This window comes from Balaenoptera ricei, chromosome 8, assembly GCF_028023285.1.
Source record: "Balaenoptera ricei isolate mBalRic1 chromosome 8, mBalRic1.hap2, whole genome shotgun sequence".
Classification (NCBI taxonomy): domain Eukaryota; kingdom Metazoa; phylum Chordata; class Mammalia; order Artiodactyla; family Balaenopteridae; genus Balaenoptera; species Balaenoptera ricei.
Window position 1 is genome coordinate 71,560,730 of NC_082646.1, and position 17,852 is coordinate 71,578,581.

Below are 17,852 nucleotides of genomic sequence, written 5' to 3' on the forward strand. Positions count from 1 at the left end.
GAAGAGGAATGAGGTGAGGAGAAAATTAAGAGGCAGCAAGTGCCAGAGCTAGGCGGAAAGTGTTTCAAGGCAGAGGGAGTGACCAGCTGCATTAAATGGTCCGGAAGCTAAGAGCTGGGCACTGACCATTGGCAGCAGAGAGAGGTGAGTCTCAGTTACTACATCTGGGAAAGGAGGACCATGTGCCTGCCTGCCTCAGAGGGCTAGAGTGCAGCCCACATGAGACCACGGGCAAACTGTAGAGCACCACCAAATGTGAGCTGTTTTTATTTATGACCCAATAAACCCAGAGGCTGTTGAAATGAGGGGAGGCATCCTGGGCGCAATTGATGTTAAAGATGCTTAAAGCTCCATTATCGCCTCATAAAGTGTCTCATTTCCTGCTGCTCATCACCAGGACACTCACCGAGGGATGAAAAAGTCCCCTTCAGAGGTGGAAGCCATCAGGACTGATATTTTTTATGGATGGTTAGTGGGAATTCTGGGAAACGGTAGGAGCAAATAATGGAACCAAACACTGCTCACTGGGGTCTTTACACAGGATGACAGGTGCTGCCCTTCCAGAGGGAATCGGGTGACCCCGTGCCTCAAAGCAAGGGCCCCTTGGAGAAAACTGTCAGCCAGGGGCAGCCATGGTCTTGCTGAAAAACAAGCAAAATAGGGGAGGGACAAGAGGGAGATGGAGAAGAAGCATCGTCAGGGAAAGCGGAAGGAGCGTGGACTCTGGGGTCAGACGCATCTGTATTGGAACCATGGTTACTGGGCAGTCTTCACAAGTCACTTGACCTCTTTGACCCTCAGTTTCCTCATCTGCAAAATGAAATGGCAGCTATTCCCAAGGTTTTCCTGAGAAGCAAGCTGATAAATGGGGAAATGCACCGTGGGGTGGGGGGGTCTCTGTGTGCGCACGCGTGGATCACTGCCCCTGCATTTAGTGTCATCGGCTTTCCTTCTCTTTAGTAGCAGCAGTTTCTCTCCAATTCAAGGACCCTGTGCTCCCCCCTCTTTATCAAAACCAGTTCTCAGGACAGCATTAACATTACCAGTATTGTGAACACTGTATGATAATCCCCCCTGGCATGGCTGTAATATTCAGAACTCAGGGTAGGCTAGGACACGCCCTGAAGGACAGCGGAAGCACGGGTGGGGGAGGGGTGGGGCCCAACCTTTCAGGAGACCCCGCCCTCGTGCCCCACGGCTTACCCTCCCAGCCCCCTCCACCTGGGTTCACAGGCTGACAAATGTGGTCTCCAGACTGAGGTTTAAACTGTAGACCTGCCATTGACTAACGGTGTAACTAATTTCGCCGAAGAAATGTATTGCTGAGGATTAAAAAGTATATACCTACCTTTCGAACGTGTCCTAAGGATTTAATAAGATACTATATATAAGGTAATTAACAAGGTGCCTAGCACATGAAAACAATAGATTGTTGCTGTTGTTGTTTCGACTTGTTTTGATTCCTTCCCCTCTGATCATGGATTGCATCTCATTTCTCTCCTTGGGGGGCAGGAGGCAAGTTGGCTGGGCTGACTCCCAGACTGCTGGTCTGGGGCAGGACGTGCTATGGTGAGGAAGCTTAGCTTCAGTGCCACCGGGAGCAAAAGGGGCCTTCGGATGAAGAAACAGGTTGTGGTTCAGGCCTGGGAGACAAAGGCGAAAGATCAGGAGCCAGGAAGGTGCAGGAACAGAGAAGAGGCGAGAAGCAAGGCAGGGAGGAGGGGACAGACTCGCCTGTTTCTGTGAGCACGGCTGAGATGCCGGAGCTCTCCCGCCTTGGGAGCTGGCTCTGGGGGGCATGGGAGGGTCAGTGTGGAGTAAGGGTGTTCAGACACCAGCCCCCACCAGGCCCCCCAGACTCACATTCTGTCCCTCTGCTCTGCTCAGACGTGACATCTCCTGATATCCATGTGATTTCTGCCCCTGACCTGTCCCAGACTTGTTTCCACTCCACAGGACTCCTCCTTCCTCTGGATCTGACCTCAGCCCATGGCCTGATTTAGTAGGCCATGCAATTTTCATTTGGTACCTGAGGAAGTCTGAGTACAGTTGTAACATCTTCACAATATGTTTACCAAAAGCAAAATGGAAGAACTCATCCCCGTGAAGATGGACATGAGTACCCTGTAGTTTCTTGGAAGTTTTTTATTTTAATTGGCATATCTCTGGGAAAGTGCTAACGTCATGCAAACGAGGCGTGAACTGAGTGCCCTGAAATACTTTGAAAACAGTCCTATGGGAGATGGATAAGGGCTTTAAGGATCTTGAAAGATCCTTTCTGGGCTTTAGAGACTTGTTAAAACAGTTTTTCATTTAAGTCTGAAGTTTGGGTTGCTTACTCTGAATTTAAATTCTTCAGTCTTCAGAATGTAAAGTACCTGGAGCCCCAGTGCCCCCATCCAAGGCTCACCCAGCTACATTAACCTTTAAATAAGCGGACATTCTCCTGAGGCCTTGTGGCTTTGTTGATGCTACTGTGTGCTCCATTCTCTGTACTCAGGCAGTACAAATCAGTTCTTATACCAGCTTGGCCTGAATGTGAATAAGAATAAGAGTAGTAGCTAGTATTGATGCTAATACAGGCACGGTTATTAGCACGTTACTTGAATTATGTCATTTTGTCCCCCTAATAACACCATGTGGTAGATATACTTTTTAACCCTATTTCAGAGATGAGAAGGCTAAGGGAAGTCAGAGACTTGCCAAAGGACACAGAGCTAGTCACGGTGCAGTCAGGATTTGAAATCAGGTATGACTCTAGGGCTTATGCTGTCAACCATGCTACTTTCCTGCCTGCTGGATTAGTAAAGATGAAAAAGACTGATAGTATCCAGTGTGCCCAAAGTTGTAAAGACATTGGCACATACACATTCTTGCTGAAGTATCAATTGGTACACACATTTGGAGGACAATTTGGTAGGTGCTACCAAAATTGTCAATTTGCTTCATCATTTGATCATTCCTGGGAGTCTATGACACAGTAACTTGTAAACAAAGAAATATGTACACAAGTGTTCATTATAGCATCATTTATATAAACAATTAAATATCCACCAATAATGCCGGTTAAATAAGAGAACATCCATGCTGTGGAATTCTACACATACATCAAAAAATGGTGTGGCTTTGCTTTTTCACCAATTTACTGAGTATCCACAGCACTTGGATATGGCCATGAACAAGCCAGACCCTCTCCAGTCCTATAGAGCTTTGGTTCTACTAGAGAATTTTGATGCTTCAAGAAAAATATTTAGTTTTTTAAATATATTTTCCAGAATGTTCCTGTGTTCTTATTTCATTGGCTAACATAAAAGATCACAACAAGGAACTGTTGATCATGCAGATGGTGCGTAACCATGAGATGAAACAGTTCACAGGAAGAAGCTGTTCTAGTGCCTGCAGACGTGGAACCACCATCCTTGGAGCTTCCATGGCTCTAAAAAATACAGATGGAATGTCAGCACCATAAATAAACACTAGTGGAGGGCCCCAACAATTTCTGTTGAGCTATATGCTGCAAAAGCAAAATCACTGTCATTAGTTGGGACTTGAAAACCAAGATTTACTTGTAATACAAGGTGCATCTGCAGGGCCAGCTAACTTGGTGGCCCCCTTAACTCCATCCACGTTGATTTTATTTTTTAGTGAAGTATTTCTTCAAGGGCAAAAGGACTGTCTCCAGACAGTACCTCATTACTTGGATCTCATACTTGGATTTCTTTTTTTCTAAGTCTTGACCTGGCTTACCCTAATTTGAAGATCTCTAACACTTTAAAAATCAAGAAAAGGGGAGTTATATTGCCATAGGTACGGACATGGAAAGTTTCCCATGATATGATAGTAAGGAGAAAATGTAAAAATCGTGGTGCAGAATAAGATATTCAATACGATGCAATTTTTGTGGGAAAAGCTGTATATAATGTACGTGCACACACACACATAGTACCTAAGTATAGTGAAAGGTCTGGAATGACATGTACTGAACTGTAACATTCTGGAGAAGGAGGTGGCAGAAGCCAGGATACATGCTAAAGTAGAATGCTCAACATTTACATTGTGTGCTTCTGTGATGCTAAATTTTTCCACGAAAAGCATGTATTATTCTGAAATTAAAAATCAAAGAAAAGAGCTAGCTGATGCGGGCCACGTAGGCAAAACTCAGGGATTAAGAAATCACCCTGGAAGTTGTGGGGAGCTGTTGCAGGGTTTAGGCAGGCAATGGATACGGTCAGATTTGCAGCAATGTCAAGGGTGGACTGGGGAAAAGCAAGAAGATACTAGAGCCGGGGCAACTGGTGAGGAGACCGTGGAAGGACTCGAGATAGTAAGGCTGTGAATGCGGTGGATCTTGGGGCCCGACGGCTGTGAGGGGTAAGAGATGGAGGAATGCAGGCAGCTGGTGGATGTGCCCGATGGGGTCCACTTGAGGAAGAGCAGTGTTCTAGGGGCAGATGAAGAACTCGCTGTGGGACACGGAACGTATGAGCTAAGTACAGGAAACCCAGGTCACAGGAGACCAGCACTGGCCTTCGGGAGATAGGTCGAGTCTACATGTGATTTCATGTCAGGCAGCTTCTCTCAGTCACTCAGCAGATGCGTATTAGGAGTGAGTCAGGGATACAGTCTTAACAAATAAAAAAATCTCCCATGAGAAATGTAAAGCGCTCTGTTGGGACTTGGAAACGCTCTCCCTGCAGACATGTGAGTGGGGGGGTGTCTGTGCATCCACAGATTCTTTCCTCTGACCAAAAGGGGGAACCCCCAAGGAAGCCTGAGCTCAGAGCAGGCTGCGAGGTTCTGGGGGGACGCAGTGCCCTGTGGGCCTCACTTCTACCCTCGCCCCACCAGGAGCATCAGTAGGTGCCCAAGCCGAGCAGGATCTGGCTAAGCTCCTGTCCCCTCTAAGCTCCCCACCCTGCTCCAGCAACCCATTCCCTGGTTGCAGACGAGGTGCTCCAGACCAGAGGCTTTTTCTAATCTTGCGGCCTGAGCCTGGAGGCACCTCTGACCTCCTCCTTGCATAGGATTTTCTGGGCAAGGTACCCACCAACTAAGGAGAAGTTCACCAATTCATCCCAAATACATGCTAGGTACCTATTGCCAGGAACAACTCCAAGGACTGGGGCAGAGCTGTGGGCCAGCCAAGCCAGTCTCTGCCCTTCGGGAACTCAGAAACCTGTTCATTCGGCAACAAAGCTCTTGCTGCCCCTGCTGGTGACATCCTGGGCTTTTCTGTGCAGCGTGGACAGTGGTGTCTGAGCACTGCTGGGCCCCGGCCCGGGGAAGGGGAGCTCCAGGACCAGCTGAATCCACTCTGGGGAAACCCCAGCCAAAACTGAATTTGGACCTGTGGAAGCTTAAGCTTTGAAAAGCCTACGGTAGCCCTCAGCCCCAATGTGTAATTGAAAATAAAAACCCAAACAAATCTCGAAGTAAAGTTAAGCAAGATTAACAAAATTCTGATTTTTCCCCACGATGATGACTTAAGGCTTTCCTTCTAAATGTTAATTATCAAATTCTTCCTCAAAAAATTCTTTTAGGTCCCCAAGCTTTAAGGGTGCCCTACACACTGTCCAAAGCAAACTAGAGCAGGATTACGTGAGTGGCCCAGGAGTGTGGGCCCCAGGCTTCATCTTGCCCTCCCTTGTCCAAGGGAGTCTGATCCAGTATGTGAGTCTCGACAGCAGGAGAGGCCTCGGGGGTGACAACCCTTGGGGTCACATGGTGGTTGCAGTGTGGCTGGAGCAGGCCCCAGTGGAAGCCTGGACACAGAGAGCATGACCTGCCCTCCAGGCTGGACACGATGTGGAGGTCTGGCCGTCCCAGGGGGAGGGCAAGTTAGAGCCTGGCTCCTGTGGAGAAGGGTCTGCGCTGGAACCCTGAAGGGTGGCTCAGTGGGCCCCTCGGTGTCCAGCACACACCAGGCGCCCTGGACGCAGCCCCACCTCCTGGGATTGCCGAGACGCCAGGGCTCCTCACCCGGGGGCAGGTAGAGTCTCAGCAGCAGGTGAGGGCATGGGGGAGGACAACGTCACTATGTCAGAGCCCTCTTGCTCCCTGAGCCCAGCTCTCCTCACTAAATACCTGTGGTCCTTTTTTACAGAGCGATGAGGTCCTCACTGTCATCAAAGCCAAAGCTCAGTGGCCAGCCTGGCAGCCTCTCAACGTGTAAGTAGCAACAGGGCCCTGTCCAGCCCCCGGCCTGGCCTTGTACGTGGAGCCACCCGCCTCCTGGCCGCCGCATGCCAGTTATGCCGTAGAAGTCAGCACTGCCTCTCAGGTGGCTGGGCAGGTGAGGTGCCCTGCTCACGCGTGCAGTACCAAGTGCCCCTACCTCCTCGGGGAACGCAGGCTTGGTCTCTGTGTCCCCCATGGCTTTAACACTGCAGAGGACCCCGCTCAGACATTGGAGGTGTTAAGAACACGGTTAACTATAAAGCTTTGAAAATCAGGGGGAGAATTCTAAACTGAGATATAAAATTGAGAGTCACCAAGGAATGGGAGACAATCAACACCAAGGACATGGTTGAGAGACAGCTCGAGAATGAGAGTCAAGGGCTTGGGACTGAGTCCCGAGGAGCTCCAACATTTCATGCTGAGGAGGACTTGCCTGCAAAGGGAGCAAAAAAGGAGTAACAAGGAGACTGGGGAAGGAAGCTTGGTAACAGGGAAGCCAAGGGAAGAAAGCATTCAGAAGGAGAGCTGTGTCCAGGGCAGCTGAGAGATCAAGGAAGACCAGAGTTGCACAATGCCAGCTGGATTTATCAACATCAAGATCATCAGTGACCTTACTGGGAATCCTTTCTGCTGAGTTATGGGGGGAGGGTAAGCAGCCTGGAGCAGGGTGAAATGTGAACAGAAAGTGAGGTTATGGAGTCAGTGAGTACAGACAACTCTTCGGTGAAGTTTGATGTGAAAGAAGAGAGACTGGGCAGTAGCTCCAAGAGGATGAAAAAATCAATGGAGCTTTTTTTTTTTTTAATTTCTGAAGATTTGAAAAAAAATATTTGGGGACACCTTCCCACCCTTCACCCATCCCTCAGATATCTTGAGACCCCAGTGGAACAGAATTAATCCATGGCGCAAACACTCGGATTTCCCAAATTCCCAAAGCCTCTCCACTCAGTGCTACCAGCTAGTTAAGGGAAAGGAATTTTCCTTTGGTTTTCCCATACCCCAGTCTCCCCTTTCCTCTTCCAAATCTCATTAGGAAGTCAAATTAGGAAGCCTACACGCAGCCAAGTTTTGTTTTGCAGAAACAGCCCTGCCCCTCCTTGTGAGCCTGCTCTATTGAGGTTAATGGGATTCCAGCCTCCCTCAGGCCAGTGGAAAGCCAGGGTGACCTACTTTGTGAGGTCCTGCCCAGAGAAACTGACTTGGTTTTCAATGATCTTCATCTTTATCCCCAGGACCACTTCTCAAAGGACAGCCATGAATGAACAAATTAGCTGCTGACTTGTTTAGCTCAATAAATCAAGCTGTGGCTCCAAAAGCCCAGAGTGCAGGTAGACACAGGAAAGACAAATTCTGAGCAAAAGCCACATCCTGCACAAGTTCTTCCGGCACCTGAATAGAAAATGCCCAGGTTTCCTGCAAATCAATGCTGAATTTCCACCACCCAGTTCCTCCAGTCAAGTCTGACTGTTAGGAATTACTGGAACTTTTAAAAATAAATTTTATTCCCTTCCTTATGATGAATCCTCTAAAGGACTGTAGTCTCCTTAATTATTCTCAGCCATTCTGATTAATTAACATTTGTTTAGACAGATCTGTTTGTGAGACAGATGAGAGGCAGGTGAAATAGAGACATGGTCACCCTTTCCAGAAATCATGCCTCTGGAGGGTCTGTGCCCCCTTAATCATCCCAGCCATGGTTCCCAGGGGGCCAGAGGCATCTTTCTGTCAAATCAGGGCTGGAAGTTTCAGGGTGCTCCCAGTCTCCTGTAGAACCTGCCCAGGTCCGTTGATGTCCCCAGGATTGTAAAGGAAGACTGGCCTTGGACTAGAGAACGCAGAGGTCTAACAGACCGGATGGACTCGGAGCCCTAGACGCCTCCAAGTTATAAACAGAGTTGTCCAAGGCAGAGACCTCACTGAAACCTTCCTCCAGACACACAGACTTCAGCCTAGTGAATGGCTCTAGCACCGCCTAGTGTCGAGATTGAGTTTCTGCAACTTTGAAAGCTCTTTATTGAGGATTATTTGAAACGAACAAGAGGGACAGAACTCAGCATATGAGTGACCTGAGTCTCACTGATATGGATCTGTAACTTAGAATGGTATAGTAAGTCTCTAGAAGGACCATAAAAATCCTTTATTGCCTCTTTTCTTTCGTTGTGTTTTTGAAAGCTTTGTTTGGAAAAGTGGAGTGAGAAGGAAATCAACATTTACCAAGTCCTTTTATGGTGCCAGTCATGATGATAAGCAATGTCCTCACAAAAAGCCCTGGGGTGGGTCTGAGGATGCTCCCATTTTGCAGATTAGTAATTGTGAAGGGAGATGAGGTCAAAGCTGCTGTCACATAGCTAATAAGTGACGGAACCAGGGCTCAAAGCCAGCGGTCTATTCCAGTCCCCTTTGTTCTCTCCCACATCACGCTGCCTCTCTGAATGTAAAAATGCACAAGATATCTCTGTGTCTTCATTTGGTTTTCATTTTTCTGGTATGAATTGTCTGTTCATAACTTTCCTTTACCTATTGGGATTGTGGTGGTGTTTTTTTTTTTTTAGATTTGGACTAGCTCTGTACATACTATAGATATTAACATTTGTCAGTCAAACTAGAGGGAGACATTTTTGCTAACATGTCATTTTTCCTTTCTAATTCAACACTGTTGTTTCCATTATGCAGATGTTTTTAGTTGTAATATAATTCAATTAGTTACTTTTGTGATTGCTTTTATTGTTTCAAAGCTGAGAAAATGAACGTTTCTCTAACAGATCAAAAAACTTGACTTTTTTTTCCTATGATCTGGTTGTTTTTTACTTAACTCTGACTTTTTGCTGTTTGGGGGGTGTGTGTGTGTGAGTGATATTAGATGTGAATACCATATTTTTTTAAACTGCAATTAAGTTAGCCCAACCCCACTTGTTGCATGATCTTTCCTCTCCCCCTCAATTTTGTATGAGTCCTTATCTAAAGTTTCTGGAATCTTCAGCCTGTGCCACTGATCTATATTTCTATCTTATCCTGGATATTACACCATTTTAATTATCATACTTTATAGTATATTGTTATATGGTATGGCCAGATCAATTCTCTTTGCCAGAAAAGTGATAAAAATTTAAATCCCAGATAGAAAAATGAGATCAAATTAATAAAATACTTTATGGGAAGACATGGCATATAAGAAAGCATGAATAAGAATTTTTATTATGGTTTGGACAAATTAAAGAATTCCAGTCATATCTAGCATTTCCTAAAGAAAACTCATATATTCTTATCCATTTCATTATTTTAAATAGCATTTTTATTATAGAAGTAGTAAATACTTCGAGGTAATTTTAAAATTAGATCTGAAGGCCAAAGGAAGTGTTAAGAGCTCCATATTCATTTCCTAGATTAACTCATTTATTTCAACAAATATTTGAGGAGAATCTACCGCATGCCAAGTTCTAAGCCAGGCACCGGGATATAGCTGTAAACAGGACAAAAATGGTCCCTATTCTTTTGGAACCTAACAGGGAAGATGGAAATTGAACAAGGAACTCCAAGGAAAGAGTGAGTTCAACATGCTCTGGGAAGGTACACCAGGGGTCCTAAGCAATTTGAGGTGAGGGCAGGAAACATTTCCTCCCCTCAAGCTGGGGGGCCTGAGGATGAATTTTCCAGTCAAGGGTACAAGAAAAGAGCAGGACGTAACTGAACGTGTTATAAAATCGTTCCCAGGATTTTACAGTCAAATTTACCATATCACCCAACCTAAGGTCCGGTGTTTTGTGCAGGGATCGGTTGCCCCAAATTTTCTACCCCTTGAAACAGTTACCAGGGTCTGGGGGATACCTCACTCAGGTTACAGATTTGGCCAAAATGCATTAGCAGAGAATGATTTGTATAAGCCTTGTAAAACGCAGGAGGTTCTCAGATGGTTACATCCTTCAGCTGGCCAGAGTAGCAGGGTGGTGTGTTGGGTGGGGGTTGGTTTGGTTTCTCCAGCTGTGGATTCCCAAGTAGAGCTGGTTTTGTCCTCTTAGGTTGTCATGATGAATAGCTTCATCCATGGGGAGTACAGGATATGAAAGACTACCTGACCCACAACCACATGCTCAGGGAGATGGGAAGGTAAGAGGTGTAGTGGTTGGTCTCTATGGCAACGGAAGAGAAGCCTTCCTCCAAGGCACTGCTGGACTCCCGAGGGGTCCAGAGCCAAGCAGTCCTGCTCTGCCCACATGCCCGTGCTCTCTGCCAGGCAGTTACTGGAAGGCAGACCCCAGACAGTGTCCTGTTAATCCCTAGGTGAGCAATGCCACAGCTCCCCAGACTGCAATTGTTGTAGAAGCCAGGTCTTTAAAGAAGCTGCTAAAAGCAATGACCTACATGCCAGAAAATGCATGCATGGGGAAAGGAAATGAAATCCCCCAATTTGTACCTAACTAACTAAATAGCAGACTATGTAAGTGTGGGACTTTAGCAGTTTATAAAGGCCTCCTAACATATCATCTGAGCCTCACAGCAACACGGCAGGTGGGTAATGTCAGATGAAGAAATTGAGACTGGAAGAGGATGAGTGAGTTACTTGCCCAAGATCTAGTAAGTAGTGGTGCTCAAGTCATCATACATCTACTTGTTCAGCTGGCCCACTGGAAACCTGGTATTGGGATATGGCTGTGAAACAGGTTTGTGCCCTCAAAGGGCTCCTAGTCTAGTGGGGGAGACCAAACAGTGAGGAAGAGATTACAATCAAAGGGTACAGCTCAGAGACCTACACAGTGTGGAAATACAGACCAAAGGCACTGGTCTCAGTGCAGGGGATCAGAAAGGCTCCTGGATGAGGTGACTCATGACCTGAGGCTTGGAAGATGAGTAGACCAGTGATTCTCAAATTTGAGGCACCTTAGAATCACCTGGAGGGATTATTAAAACAAAATGCTGGGTCCTACCCCCAGAGTCTCTAAGTAAATCTCGGGTGAGGCCCAATAATTTGCATTTCCAAGTTCCCAGAGGACACCGATGTTTCTGGTCCAAGGACCACACTTTGGAGGCCACTGAAGGAGAGCCTTCCCAGCAGATGCAAGTGCATGTGCGTCCTGATGCCAAAGCCAGGTTCAGGCCAGGCTCTTCCTCCACTCAGGTTCCAGAACCTACACTGGCATCAGGCAGAAGTGAGAAGTGCATTCAGGAAGGCCTCCCTCCCCTTGCCTCTCTTTTCTGATCTCCATATGACCCTTCAGTGCTGCTTCTCTCAGTAAGAGTAATACAGTAAGTCCCCTACATACGAACGAGTTCCGTTCCTGCGTTCTTAAGTCCAATTTGTTCCTAAGTCCAACAAAGTTAGCCTAGGTACCCAACTAACACAATCGGCTATATAGTACTGTACTGTAATAGGTTTAGAATCGTTTTCACACAAATAATACGTAAAGAACAAACAAAAAAATAAAGAAAACATTTTTAATCTTATACTACAGTACCTTGAAAAGTACAGTAGTACAGTACAACAGCTGGCATACAGGGGCTGGCATCGAATGAACAGGCAAGAAGAGTTACTGACTGGAGGAGGGAGAGGAGGTGGGAGACGGTAGAGCTGAAGGATCGTCAGCAATAGGAGACGGGAGGGCAAGCTGCAATTTCAGTCACACCTGACGTTGATGGAACGCACGTTCGCATCTTTGAAAGTGCGTAACTTAAAGGTTCATATGTAGGGGGCTTACTGTAGTAATAATTGTTCAGGTGCCAGACACTGAGCTAAGTACTGGATGCGAGTTCTGTCATTAAACGCTAACAATAACCCTTTGGGGGTAGAAGTTATGGGGATCCCCATTCTGTAGATTTGGATACTGAGGCACAGAAAGGTTTAGTCATTTGTCCAAGGATACGCAGCTCTAAGAGGTGGTACGGGATGATGCACACCCAGGCTTCCCGCCTTCTCTGCTTGTTGCCTGACCCCATCCGGCCTGCCCAGGGGGCCCAGTTCCACAGGGCCCAAGCAAGCGTGGAGTCATCGCTTTCTGGGGACAGGCGGGCACAGAGGCCCCCAAACAGCTGCCAGCCGGACCGGACAGGCGAGGGCAGCCAGAAGCAGCTGGTCCCAACAGGCGGGCACAGAGGCCCCCAAACAGCTGCCAGCCGGACCGGACAGGCGAGGGCAGCCAGAAGCAGCTGGTCCCAACAGGCGGGCACAGAGGCCCCCAAACAGCTGCCAGCCGGACCGGACAGGCGAGGGCAGCCAGAAGCAGCTGGTCCCAACAGGCGGGCACAGAGGCCCCCAAACAGCTGCCAGCCGGACCGGACAGGCGAGGGCAGCCAGAAGCAGCTGGTCCCAACAGGCGGGCACAGAGGCCCCCAAACAGCTGCCAGCCGGACCGGACAGGCGAGGGCAGCCAGAAGCAGCTGGTCCCAACAGGCGGGCACAGAGGCCCCCAAACAGCTGCCAGCCGGACCGGACAGGCGAGGGCAGCCAGAAGCAGCTGGTCCCAACAGGCGGGCACAGAGGCCCCCAAACAAACAGCTGCCAGCCGGACCGGACAGGCGAGTTGGGCCCCAGCTAAGGACTCCCCATGATCAGCAGCCTGGGTGGAGAGTCAGGCAGAGCTGTCTTCATGCCTCAGCCTCACCAGCTGCGTCTCAAAGTTTATTACCTCCTATATGCTTTCCTTTCTTCTTTACAAAATGAGATGATAATTCTAACCCCCACAGCAGTATCATGAAGGGAAAATAAAATAATGCAGGTGTGCCACCAAGTGTGGCTGAGTGACTGTAGCTCTCCCACCACGCCTCTCGGTGGGCTCTGGCCACTCCTAGGACCTTGTCTTAGCAACACGAGGACACACCAGGTTGAAGAACTGCCTCTCACAGCTTGGGGGCTGTCAGCCAAAGGTCTCTGGCTCTACAGCTGGGTCCCTGCTCGCCCACTGGAGGAAACGGCCAAGGAACCAGCTGTGAGGCGATGGGTGAGCTCTGGTGCCAGGGCAGGGCCTTGCTCTGAGCAGCCTCTGGGGGCACTGGAGGCAGCAGGCTGGGGAGATGATCCCTCTGATGGCACAGTGTTGCTCTAGAGAGTGAAGTGGGGCTGGGGGCGGTGGGGACTTAGAAACTGATGACGAAAAGAACTTGGACCTTGAATTAAGATTGACTTGGGTTGTGGTCTCCGTTCTGCCACTTCACTTTGTGACTCTAGACAAGTTACATAACATAACCCTTCTGAGCCTCAGTTTCCTCATCCATAAATTGGAGTCAATAATTCTAACCCCAGGTCTGCTCTGAGGCATCTATGAAAATGTATAAGGAAAGGCTTGGGGCATCATTAAGCAGTTTTTATGTGTCAAATTCACCTCACTTCCAATACGGCTGGGCGCACACGTAGCCCGTAGTATTTGTTCACTCGCTTATTCAAAAACATTGGCTTAGCATCTACGATGTGCCAGGCACTGGAAATAAAGCCATGAAGAAGGCAAACAGAATCCCTGCTTTCCCAGAGCTTACACTCCAGTGAGAAATGATAGTCAATAAACAGCTAAACAAATAAATAAGAAAACACAAAATAATAGTAAGTGCTGAAGAAACATTAAAAATGGATAGTGTGGTAGCATATGGTTCTCTCCACGTGTGGCCAATGGACGGGCTTGGAGAGAGAAACCAGTAGTAGCCAAAGGTAGAGACCAGTGGGAGAATCCCCCTTCTTTCTCTCCCTCTCATCCTTTAGCCATCGTCTGGCCAAATGTCCCTCAGAGCATGCACCCCCAGGGCCCCGAAAGTAAAGGTCTCTGTATTTGGTTTCCAGGAGAGCAGCACCCTCGGCTGAATTTTCAGTGGACAGGACGCGCCACTTAATGTCCTTCCTGACCATGATGGGCCCCAGTCCCGACTGGAACGTGGGCCTGTCCGCAGAGGATCTGTGCACCAAAGAGTGCGGCTGGGTCCAGAAAGTGGTGCAGGACCTGATTCCCTGGGACGCTGGCACCGACAGTGGGGTGACCTATGAGGTACGTGTGTGCCTGAAGTGGTGAGTGACAAACCTTCCCGAGCGCCTGCTCCTTGTCTGGCCCTGTTCTGGATGCCCTGGCCATGGAGGTGAGTCTGGCCCAGGCTCTGTACCAGATGAACTCACAGTCCGGTAGGGGAGCCCAGCATGGTCCCATCATCACATACTCACATGCTGTGTGACTCGGGCTCTGGGAGGTGTCCATGCAGCTGGTCAGGAGAGCACAGGAAGGGACTCTGCTGAAGAGCAGTTCAGAGATAAGCAAAGGAACAGCAGGCAAAAGGCATGGAGGCAAAAAGAAAGAAAGAAAGAAAGAGAGAGAGAGAGAGAATGGGGAACAGCAGGAAGTTGATGTGTGTTAAGCTGGGCCAGATTCCGAAGGTTTCCGGATGGCCAGGCTAAGGAGTTTGGATTCTCCTGTGAATGTCAATATTTTTCAGATATGGTCGGCACACCAACTGCATCGAAATCCGGAATCATCAGAAAACCAGTGGTAGAACAATCTAGAACAGACGTTGGTAAACTATGGTTTGGGGGCAACCTGGAGTTTTCTAACCCAGCCTCACGCATTCGACCGCATGTTGTCTGGGGCTGCTTTCTCACTACAACTGAGTTAAGTCGTTGCAACAGACACAGTTGGCCCACAAAGCCTAAAATATTTACCATCTGACCCTCTGCAGACAAGTTTGCCAACTCCTGGTCTAGTGGGAAGAACTCTGGATTCAGACCAACCTGGTTCAGCAATTTCCTAGCTGGAAATGGCTCTCTAAAACTCGGCATCTTCATCTGGGCATAATCCTACTGTGTACATGGGAGTATTTGAAAGTATAGATCTACAAATGTTCATGCACAACACATGGCATGAACAAAATTCTGTAAATATAAATAGCAGCTATACTTGTTAAATTCCTTTCAAGGTTTTTGTTCTGATCATATATCAAATTTTTGTGGTTTTTAACCAGTTTTATTTCCCACTCTCTGTATCTGTGTTTTCTCCACTACAGTCACCCAACAAGCCCACAATTCCCCAGGAGAAAATCCGACCCCTGACCAGCCTGGACCATCCTCAGAGTCCTTTTTACGATCCAGAGGGCGGGTCCATCACTCAAGTAGCCAGAGTTGTCATTGAGAGAATCGCTCGGAAGGTACTGGGTTAGAGCTCACCCTGGCACAGACCCTTCCCATCAGGAGACCGGACCCTTTTCAGCTCTTGAATCATGGGGTCCCTGGCATATTCAGGATGTGGAATTCCTGGGCCTCCCAGAGTTTCTAGAATGCAAATTATTCATAAGATATAAATGAGCAAAATGAACATGGTGGTACAGTTTGACACTCAACCAAATGATTTGCTCCAGGTAACTAGGCTTCATCATGAATGCCATAATCAATTGCTAATGTCTGCCATGGGTCAGGAAGTGGGAAGTTGTGGCTTTACTGCCATTTCTTTTTCCGGTCAGGTTGTAAAAGTGGGCCCAGAACTCCGCCATGGCCTAGGATTTGTATACAGGGTGGGCATTTGATTTTATATCCTCTTTCATCTTTCCCACACACATTCCGTTCTTTAATGTGAGCCCTCCAAGTAAAATTCCTTTTGCAGGGGGAACAGTGCAATATTGTACCTGACAATGTTGACGATATTGTAGCAGACCTGGCTCCAGAAGAGAAAGATGAAGGTAAGTCGTCTTCCTTTGTTGCAGGTGGCAACATAAATTGGGAACTAAACATAAACTATCTTTTGGGAAAGCAATTTGCTAACATGTTTTAAAAGCCACAAATATATTATATCCTTTGATTTGGTAATCCCTTCTTTGAGGATTTCTGCTTGAAATATAATTCACAACAAGACCAAGGCTAGGCACAAAGTATAAGGGAATTGGTGAAGGTATGACACTGGAATATATATTCAACAGTATCAGGCAAATGGCATCTGCATAGGCTTCACAGTACTCAGATGACTCTCTGCTTTGCTTCTCACACTAGCCTGTGAGGCAGGAGTGGGTCCGTCCACCTCCCCAGCAAGGAAAGTGAGCCCAGACCCTACAGTCAGGAGGCAGTGGCAGAGCCCTGGCTTCAGCTCAAGTTCTCTCAAAGGATCTGGAGCCAGACAAGCTGGGCTCTCCTCCTGTGGCCCTGGGCAAGAGGCCCACCTTTCTACCAGTTTCCTCAACTGTAAAATGGGGATAATAGAAGAACCCGCCTTGTAGAGAGCTGTGGTAAGGAGCTAATGGGATAAGACAAATACGGTTCTTAGAATGATGCTGGCACGTGATAAGTGCTCAGCGAACACCGGCCACCCTTATTGTCATCACGACACTGTGTATGGGTCACCGGGAGGATGAGAAACACCACACAAAAAAACCTGTTTCCCCCAAATTGCCTGTGATATGCCTGCACCTGTGTGGAAACGATGTCTGCCAGGTGAGGGGCCTGTGTTCATGTGCTGAGGGGAAGGGACAGTAAGAGAGTCTTTCCTTATTATTAAGTTACTTAGATTTTTATTAGTGGAATGCCCGAACTATAATTTTGAAAGGGAAGTGAATGGCTGCTTGCATTCCCGGAGTACCCAGGCTCCCGGAGGCTGGGTAGACAGCGGGGATTTTCTCGTCCCCGCGTGAGCTCTTCTGGGGAGAGAGGGCCAGTCACAGCTTCCACAGGCTCCCAGGAAAACCATGTCACCTATTTTTCCCAGATGACACCCCTGAAACCTGCATCTACTCCAACTGGTCCCCGTGGTCCGCCTGCAGCTCTTCCACCTGCGACAAAGGCAAGAGGATGCGGCAGCGCATGCTGAAGGCACAGCTGGACCTCAGTGTCCCCTGTCCCGACACCCAGGACTTCCAGCCCTGCACGGGCCCGGGCTGCAGCGATGAAGGTGACGAGACACCCAGGCTCAGGAAGGAAGGGTCCTGCCTGGCCATGCCAGCCTCTGGCCATGCCAGCCTCTCATACCTGGTCAGGCAGCACCCCCCCACAATGGGGCACTAGGACCCTGACTGTATTTGTCAGTGGGGACCACCAAGGGCAGACTCCCATGTCCAACAGTATCTTGAGGGCTGTGAACACAGACATGTCTTACGACATCAAAAGAATTCTTGAGATTAACTGACCACTCCCCCACCCCCTATACCCCCCAGCCATGGAAGAAAATAGACACAAGTTACTAAAGAGCTAGCATACATCTTATTTATGACAAACTACAGATAGCAAGCTGCCTGCTTCTGGGCCTTAACTTCAACCTCTTTTTAAGAAGCAGGTGAACAGGTTGGCCGAGATTGAATCTAAATCATTGCCCTAATTGTGTCATTCATGGACCCCCGTGCACGTCCTACCTCAGCCTGGCTCAGAGCCCTCAGTTCCTTGTGTCAGGACCTTTGGACTGATTGCAGCAATTCTGTCTCTCCTTGTAACTGGTCAAAGGTCAGGCTTGAACTGTAAGCTTGCACCGCCCATGTCATGATGGCTCAAGCTTCAACATGGCACTACTCTGATTGCTGTGCAAAGGCCATCTGCCTGCTTCCCAGGGTACACTTCCTCTCTCTCTGACTGAACAGATCTATACTCTGTGCTCTGATCTTAACTGTCTCAGAGGTGTAACAAGGCAATAGGAAGGGATGTATAGGCTGGGCTGGTTTATGGCAGGAAAAAAACCATTTCCAAGCTGAGGATAATTGAAGAAAGCTCACCCGCCACTGCAGGTCATTCACCCTCTGGCTCT

General features: G+C 48.1%; 1 protein-coding gene across 2 annotated transcripts in view; it reads left to right on the forward strand.

Moving 5' to 3' along the window:
- SPON1 (spondin 1) overlaps positions 1-17,852 on the forward strand; it is a 269,169-nt gene that overhangs the window by 241,645 nt on the left and 9,672 nt on the right. For both annotated transcript variants that reach the window (XR_009504657.1, XM_059931183.1), the window contains exons 7-11: positions 6,104-6,168; positions 13,937-14,138; positions 15,142-15,282; positions 15,735-15,810; positions 16,827-17,009. Coding sequence is in view for 1 of the 2 variants with exons in the window: in XM_059931183.1 (XP_059787166.1) it covers positions 6,104-6,168; positions 13,937-14,138; positions 15,142-15,282; positions 15,735-15,810; positions 16,827-17,009 (667 nt within the window). In the remaining variant the exon portion in view is untranslated. The remainder of the gene's footprint in view (positions 1-6,103; positions 6,169-13,936; positions 14,139-15,141; positions 15,283-15,734; positions 15,811-16,826; positions 17,010-17,852) is intronic.